The 8979-nt window shown below is 35.8% G+C and overlaps 1 protein-coding gene across 1 annotated transcript; it reads right to left on the minus strand.

The window, feature by feature from the left end:
• Positions 1–356: 356 nt before the first annotated feature.
• LOC144565207 (ACT-like superfamily protein) lies at positions 357–5794 on the minus strand. The gene is made up of 10 exons (XM_078314891.1): positions 5704–5794; positions 5157–5257; positions 4865–4910; positions 4668–4782; positions 4037–4104; positions 3696–3868; positions 2608–3082; positions 1898–2002; positions 1322–1543; positions 357–706 (listed from the first exon to the last, which is right to left on the minus strand). The coding sequence occupies exons 2-10, from the start codon at positions 5222–5224 to the stop codon at positions 566–568; spliced, it is 1413 nt and encodes a 470-aa protein (XP_078171017.1). The 5' UTR covers positions 5225–5257; positions 5704–5794; the 3' UTR covers positions 357–565.
• Positions 5795–8979: the final 3185 nt, after the last annotated feature.

Below are 8979 nucleotides of genomic sequence, written 5' to 3' on the forward strand. Positions count from 1 at the left end.
GTGGTCCTCCAAATTGATTTCATAAATACTGGTACAAAAAAAAAAAAAAAAATTTAAATGATTCATGTTGCGCATCTCAAAATTTTAGTTTGAACCCAAGCAAAAAGCAATCCGATAAGATACACTCTTTTATTAATGAGAGAGAGTAGCTATAGTTAAAAGGCTCTTCATATTTAACTTCAAAACTAAAGTTGAATTTTTTTCTCCATAAATTCTCAAGGACAGCTATTTCAGAAAATTTGCCTAAATACAAACCTGACAGAGCCTTAATCTTCTAGCTAATATTTTAACTTGGGTGCGTTAATTTTTCACTTGGGCGTAGATACTGCGAATGATGACCGAATTAAAAGAATTACTGGGCATGGAAGGATCTTATTTTTTTAATGCATGCAATCAAGGTGAAGGATAATATTAACAGTTTTATGTTGACTATACAAAAGCAAACAGCTACTGAGGTTAGATAATGAATAGGAGTACACTATGAACACCTACGCTTCTCTATTAAACGTGGTTGGTCATTGGTATGATCCAGCTGTACACGGGGGCGGTGGCGGAAACATGATCATTACATTGAGATGAAGCCATGTGAGAACCTCTCTATCTTGGACCTAAGCAAACTTACAAACGAGATAGCATCTCTCTCAGGTGACATGCTGGATTTCCTCCTGGGAGAGGATGAAAGAGAAGAAACCTCATAATGCTTTACCTGTTAAGAACATAAAAAATGATCAAAGGGGTCTTCTACACCAGCTCAAGTTTTTTGTAGCAACTGGTTTTCTTACGAAACAAAAGTTTTAAATTTCAAGTATCCCTGAGCTCCTTCCCATCCCATTTTAAATCTAAGGATATCTCATATTTGCCACCAGGACCAAGCACTTCTGTGTTATTTGCAAATTGCTCTTTACGTCACAACCATTGGCCTAATAATTAGAATCCATGTTCCAAGCAAAATAAATTGACAATTTGAAACCTGTCCCTAATGAGTCCTCTACAATCCACTGGACCAACCCAACCAAACTAAAATTAAACGAATGATAGATCAAGAAGTCCTCGACTTTGATGACCAAGCTGAAGCATTGTTTTTATTCTAGGAGCCAATTAGCGAAATTTTTTATTCTAGGAGCCATTTTGCCAATTTCGCTCTAACTTAAAAAGTTACTTCTAATAATTGGCCATTAACTGAACATACGGGAAATTTTTGTTGTTGTTTCCAAAAAGACTAAATATATTGATGCTGTCTACTTTGCAGAAACATAAAAGCCTGAAAACCAAAAACAGCTCTATCAGAACAATTTCTCAGGAAAGTTGGTTTGTTCACAACCTGAAATGCAAGCGGGTCCAGCTGTTTTCTGATTGTCTCGAGAACAGTTTGGTCAATATTACTGTTGCCTGAAATATCCTGCACATAGAGCACATTGGTCGCATTCTCTCCCTTGGTCTCTATATCAGCATGGGCAACGGTTAGTCCATTCTCTCGTAGGACCCGTGTGATGTAAGAGAGCAACCCCAGATTATTCTCTGTGCATAGCTCTAATCTAACACCCTGTTTAAATAATATAGACGAAATATTAGGATGGTATTGGTAAATGCAATTAGGAAACACGATAAAGACAAGGGGAGAAAAGTGCAATCTGACTAAATAGAAACTTCATTTTCCTTCTCTAAACATGCCATAGAAAAATTGCAGTATACATCCTACATCCTAGTGTCATTCTTGTGGAAGTTCAAACCAACCAATGGCTCAAAAGCACTTATTGGTAGCCCAAGATGAAAACACTGGTGCCTTTTTTTCCCACAACTCTAAGTAGGCCCAAAATGATAATTTTGCTCATAGTTTTGGATTTTGCAATATTGAGCAGATGGGCATATAATATTCCTTAAACAAATGTCTCTTCACCTCACAGATTCGGCGCTCAATTGCAGCTTCCAAACATTTCACAATTAGCTGCTTCTCGTCTGCACTATCTAATACACGTCCATTCTTGTGTCTGATATAATACTCCTGCAAGAAAACAACCTTTATTAATAAACCCTGTTATAGAAGCCTAACAGAGTTAAAGGAAAATGATAATTGATACACCGAACCACTGTGCTTTCCGCACGGAAATATTCATATCCTACATGTCAGGACATTATGAAATCCATACAGGTCTGGATATTGGTTTAAATCTAATATTGCTATACAACTCCTTTCATTTTCCTTGGCTGATATAATCCTTGATTGCATGGTTGAGATTTATTTAGAGTGGGGACCAAAAAGTCACATTATTGTTTGTTGGTGTTACCCTAATACATTCTACTGAGGATGTCAACTCTGATAAGATATGGAATGGATGGGATCCAACCAACAACAACTGAACCAGAAACAAGGCATTGCGGATAGAGTACAGGTCATGCCTATAACTGACAGATCTACATATTTTATTTAATAATCTATGCAGTTAGGAATGTATCTAAAGATACTTTAAGGGTTCATACCTAGCCATAATTCATTTCTTATGATCTACTAAAATTCAACAAAAAAATGCAGTACAGGTTGTGACGTGACCATTCAATTTATATGTATGAGCGAAAGGCATTAGGGTACCCCATAATCAAGACACGCACCTGAGAAGCAAAAGGCCCGTGAGAAACAATTGATGCATGGAAGACGACATAATGCAGATCCGCTAGAGTACACACTGTATCAAACATCAACCTTGGCCTGTCCAAGCACTCCACATTCACCACTGAGTATCTCTTCTCATTACATCCGTCCACAGACACCACCGTCCTCCTCCCCTCTACCAAGTCGTATTTTCCCACATCGATCTCTGAGTAATAATGATGGTCGAAGTCAAGCCTGGCAAACATTAGTTGATGCAGCCGACGCTCAGCATCTGCCTGGCCAACCGTACTATTGCAACCTAGGAAACGGGCCTTGACACCACCACTGTGTAGGACAGTAGAGAGGTGGTCCTTTATGGTGGCGAGGCGGCTGGGGTCGTGTATCTGAGGTGAGGTTGGCTCATCAGAGGATATTTTGGCCACACATGCCAGGCAGTCATTGTGAGTCCAGGCATGTGCTTCTACAATGTTGCACCTATCAGTCCAGAAGATGGGTCATTTAAAAAAATTAACAAATGAACTTTGTAGGAGAAATGTTAAGAACTTTGTTCGCATAGTTTACCCCCACACAATGAGAATTATGGAAGAAATACCATGAACACACTCCTAACGAGTACGTGAAATTCACATTCTTAGTACAAAACATCATCATATCTTCTATAACCTTGTATTTCCAATTTCCATAAAGATACCCAAAAGTATAGCTCAATCCTAAGATTTTTAGCTTGACATTGCCAAAAAGTATGTTATAGAGACTAAATTCGGATTATTCTCACTGAAGTTCAATTAAATCGAACCTTTTTGTCTCTAAAAAAGTAAGGAAGAGAATAGGGTTTTTTTTTTTTTTACTTTCACGTGAGATGGAAGTTTGCAATACTTCCATTTTCTAGAAGGGCATCAATGATATTTCTCATGTGGCAACAGTGCACAATATAACCCACAAGTAGTAAACAGAAAATACTATCCTCTTTATGATCAGGACACTGATTTTCCTGCAGACGGGATTCTCTCATCCTTTGAGGATGCAAATGCACCTGGCTTCCATTTAAAAAGGCACCTTTTATTATTTTTTTAAAGAAACAACCCACCTCTGCTCAGCAAGTACAGCTGAAATCTCTGAGAAAATCCCAGGCCGATTGGGGCCGATCATCTCAATTTCTGTGCAGTCAGAAGATGAATTTTCTTCATATTTTGGGAACAACGTCGCCTCTTTCTGTTTTCTTGGTTCTGAGTCATGATGAATCCATCCAGCACCAATTGCCTGAAATGCCAATAATTTATCATGTCTAACTTTGGATAATGATGGGGGCAAAGAATAGTTGAAAGATAAATTAGTCATTGTGCATGAATAGTAATTCTAGGATACTTTCAACAACCCAAAAAGATGTGCTCAGCTGTATGTGTTAGAGAGAGAGAGAGAGAGGTATGCCTGTTGGATGTAGCTAATAGCTGACTTGTCCTGCACCTTGTTACTATTTTGATCTTTCACATGGAAGACTGCAACAAAGCAATGCACACATTAAAGAAGAGACCAAAGTAACTTCTCAGAAAAGGCGTGATGGCCGCAAGTCACTTCTTATATTTGAAGCCACGCCTCAAGGGAACAAGGTTGGGATCATATGTGTCCAGGTGATTTTTTTTGTAGGCCCAGTTTCATTTAACATAACAAAACAGTGTTTTGGGTTACAAAAGGATAATCCCCTAGAAAGAGCATTTATGACTCTCTCTGTCTGCTGCTATCTCTAACTAGCACAAAATATGGCTCTCTGCTACTACAGATAATCACATCACAAAAGTTAATAATAGCACTAACTCATAAACTAATAACAAGGCTCTAGACAGCACTAAGAACAACAAGTGCTATACTAGGCATGGCATCTTCACCAGCTTTCCTGGTCAGAGCTAATTTGCAGAAAGGAGATACTATCTTCTTCTCCTGGTAGCATAACATCTTTTTTTGCTTTCTGTCCTACTATCTTATGACTAACTAATGAGATTTCAAATTCCAGAAGCATCTTTTAAAACAAAGGGTAAAAATTGAAGGAAGAGAAGCCATATACCATCCATGAACCACCCCGCATCGGAAGAAATATAGCTCTTAGTGATACAAAGATCCATGTCAGTCAAAACTTGAAGCACTTCAAGCAAGAGGTCTTGCTCAGTGAGACTATTTACCTAGACAGAGACGAGAAAGGATAAGTACTGATTTTACCTTGGAAGTAGAAATATTTATGAGATTACAACACATATTACTTACTTTGATTACTGTGCAGTTCTCACATGACTCGTTGTCAACCGTGACCCTGAAAAATATTAAGAAACTTTTATTAAAACTTGCTGTTCAGCTTTATTTTCATTGTCATGTGTGTTAGGATGTATCAAGCATTAGCGCTATTATCTTACTCTCTGGCATTTTTATCTTTTATTAAAATTACTATCATTTTTCTTTTACTTCTCTTCTTAGTTTGGTCGTCTGCAAGACATGGTGCTTAATTCAGCTCAAAACACAAGTTCCTGAAAAAAGAAGTCTTTGAACGGTATTAGCTCACCTTGGTCCATATATCCTCTGATTGAAATTTTCAAAATCTGGATCGAAATAAGGACAGCAAGCTTCCATTGGATATTTAGCCAACTCGATTCGATCAAACACCTGACTTCGTAATAAGAGCAAAACAAAAGCATGACAAAAGATGCAGTCAGTCAAAAGGCCATTTTGTTAGATAAATAATTAAACCTGTAACAACTACAACCTAATTGACAGATACCGTCTTGGTTCTAAGAACATTTATTTAGGTCGGTAATATAATTTTATAACGTTTTCTAGCAAAGTGGCCAAATTCTTCGAATTCTCTTGTGAAATAGCTAAAATGTTACTTCACGAATAAAGAACACAAGAAGTTCTTGCAAAATTTTCAATAAAGCGAAGAACCACAATCGAGGATACTGTCGAATAAAGCTTAACACGAATATAATATCACCGACCAATAGAATAATGACAACAAGGAAAACATCAGATCAAACTTGGAAATTCGAATCAATTTAATCGGGAGTTATAATAGCTAACTACCAAGTATCTCCTGAACCTAGATGCATTACCTCACTATAATAAAAGACGAAAAAAGGAGCTCCCACGAAATAGAACAATTTTTTACCTCCTGTTGGATAGAGAAAGAGAGAGAGAGCTAACCCTGAGTTATGGGAAGAGGCTCCTTTAGGGAGAGGAAACAATTATTAATAACCACGTATGGGAGGTGGGGAGCGAGACAAAGTAGAGGCAGAGACCGAAGTCAAAGATGGAGAGGAAAAAAGAAGGGTTATGCGGCGAGATGACAGGTGTATCAGATCTGTATATTTACTATCTTTGGTACAGTCGTGCGGTTTATCGGCCAGTAGAGCGCCAGAACGGTGGGTAACACTCCGACTCTTGATCCAGCGTGAGCTTCGAGTCCGACATGAGCCGCTTTCCCGCGGCGCGGCGTCTCTCGTGGGTATTTTGGATAAAGATTTTAAGAGAGTAGTTTTGGCTTCATGCAACGCACTAATACTCAGTAATACCGTTTTGATTCTATAGTCAGCGTGTTGCATAAAGTCAAAACTACTCTGTTAATTTTTTTACCGATATTTTGCTATTGCTCTGGCCTTCGCAGAAAACAGCGGACGAGCTCAAATGAGGGAAATTGAGAAAATATCTCTTTTCTAAAATTATTAACAAAATATCTTTATTGAATCAAAAAAACAAAAAAAAAACATTTTTGTGGATCTCAATTTTTCTCTCCCTCCCCTCTCCTTTCTCTCTTTCGTTTACTCTATTTTCTCCGTTGCTTGTTGATTTCTCTTTTATTTTTTTAGATCCTTATCTTCTAATTCCAGACGAACATCAACTTAAGGTTTATATTGCTGTTTAAAGTTCTATTTTGCCTGTTATGATTTGATTATACATGTATACAACTTCAAACATATATATCTCACCATTTTTTGGCCGGGTACCCTTTACGATTTTGATATCAAGTGGTATTAGTATCTTTTTTTAGTTCTAATATTAATCAGTTGCTATTAATTTGTCATGTTTATCTAATAATTTGGGTTTTAAAGCTCTACTGGTTAGAACCCAGTATCGAAGTACAATGAAACATCGATTTTTTGTCACTTGTAACTAATTTTAAATAATTCTTATAGTTACTATTAGATTTATTTCTTTTTCTTTTATTTTTTCTCTTCGTAATTTTCTTCAATCAAATAAAACAATAATGCAGTGTAATAGAGGTCGTGCTTGGGTAGGAGGTTAGTATATGCTTCTGTGAGCAAAAAGAAAAGATCATAAAAAGAGCCGAAATTTTTAAATATACCATAGTTCAAAAAAAGATAAATCCAAACACCATTTTTTTGAAAAATTTCGAATTTTGACACGGCCGCATCCCGAGGAAGCAGCCACCTTATTTCGGGCCGCTTCTAGGCGATGCGGCCAGGGCCGCATCCCGAGGGAGCGGCCACCCTTTTTTCAGTTCAAAGTCACATGAGAAAAAAAAAAAAAAAAAAAATGGGCCGCTGCCCCTAGATGCGGCCGCAGAAAAGTGGCCGCATCTAGGCGATGCGGTCATGTCAAAATTCGAAAATTTTCAAAACCGGGGTGTTTGGGTTTATTTTTTTTGGAATGATGGTATATTTAAAAATTTCGGTAAAAAGAGATTTCTTCTAAATTCTAATTGACCCTAATGTTAGCGAGGAGGGTTCAAATGTCTTTATTTTTTGTGCTTCTATCATATTTCTATTTTTTAAAACTTAAAAGTCAAAATAAAACCGTTAGATGTGATCTATGTTATTTTCTCTCTGTGCTCATAAAAAATTATCACATTTTAATTTTGTTTTTATGTAAATCAATAAGTTCAAAAATCAACGTTTAGAAATCATCCACATTAGTGCATTTTTTACAAGCTCTTGATAACAATCAAAATAAAATTGAAATGTTACAATTTTCTACACATGCATAAATAAAATGATGTAGATCATATCCAACGGTTTTATTTGACATTTAAGTTTTAAATTTTGAATTATTAAAGTTTTAAAAAATGAAGGCATAGTGGAGGTACAAAAAATGGAGGCATTTGAACCCTCTCAATGTTAATTACCTTGGAAAGTTCTTCTGCAGAACCATTGATAATATAAAGTAGAACTTAGAATAAGAACAAAAAATTGAATGAGATGTTGAAAACTTAAAAAGTTATTTCTCTCTCATACATGAGAGAACTATCGTTAATAAAGAAGCTGCATATAATTTTTTTTAGTGTAGGCAGTAGGCTATTTTAATATTTTTTTCTGCATAGCACTTTTGTTGCTACATTATAATATATGATTGTGTTAATCTATATTTATTTCATTGAACAATTAGCATTCAGTTATCAGCAATTTTTCTGTTAACTTAATTTCATCAGTTTCAAGATAGAGAAGTTTCATTTCAATTAACCTATTAACTTAATTTTCCCAGTTTCTAACATTTATCGATCTATCTATTTATTAGCTGCCAACTTAATTTCACGATATAGGGAGAAGAAGAAAAAATAGAAGTAAATTGGAGGGGGGAGGAAGGAGGGGAAGAAAGTAGGGGTGTCAATGGTACCTTTTTAGCCGTTTACCCGACCCGTATCGTATTCGATAAGGCGGGTATGGGTAAGATTTTTTTTTCGTTAGCTTATTGGATATGGGTATGGGTAAGAATTTTTTTTCGTTAAATAAATGGGTAAGGGTATGGGTAATGACTATTTCGTACCCGTTACCCTATAGGGTAATTATAAAATCTAAATATATATTCAATTCAATTTTCAACCCACTTAAATGTATATTCAATTCAATTTCCAACACACTTAAATGTATATTTGTGTTTTTGAATTTTTATTCTTTATAAAAAATAATTTAGTTGGAATTGATTGCACATTTTTTTTATTTTTTTTATTAGAAATGCAATTATGTATATGTGAAATGAATGAATTTTTTATGTTTAATTTGTAAAATATAATAAAACTAATTATTATACTAGTATTATCCGTTATTCATCCGCTACCGTTTCGTTACCCGATAATATTAACGGGTAAGGGTAGGGTAGGGTAAGATAAATTTTTAATGGATATGGATAAGATATGGGTAAAGTCAATTTTAATGGGTATGTGTATGTGTATGAAAATGTCTCCACCCGACCCGTACCGTACCCATTGACACCCCTAGAAGAAAGGAAAATAGATGGAGCCCGACATTTTGTTAATAATTAAGAGGAATATTTTGTTTGATAGTTTTTTAAAGAAGGGTATTTTGTAAAATTTCCTCTCAAATGATCTTAGAAGTGTGTTAGGTAAAAAAAAAAAATTGGGAGGTACTGAATTT

This window comes from Carex rostrata, chromosome 14, assembly GCF_964058835.1.
Source record: "Carex rostrata chromosome 14, lpCarRost1.2, whole genome shotgun sequence".
Taxonomy (NCBI): domain Eukaryota; kingdom Viridiplantae; phylum Streptophyta; class Magnoliopsida; order Poales; family Cyperaceae; genus Carex; species Carex rostrata.

Bases quoted from the DNA above. Each gene is read 5' to 3' on its own strand.
- LOC144565207 (XM_078314891.1), bottom strand. From the start codon at position 5,224: ATGGAAGCTTGCTGTCCTTATTTCGATCCAGATTTTGAAAATTTCAAT. The intron at 4,783-4,864 runs GTAAGTAATATG...GTCTCTGTCTAG, and splicing joins AGAACTGCACAGTAATCAAA to GTAAATAGTCTCACTGAGCA. The intron at 4,105-4,667 runs GTATATGGCTTC...GCTTTGTTGCAG, and splicing joins TGCGGGGTGGTTCATGGATG to TCTTCCATGTGAAAGATCAA.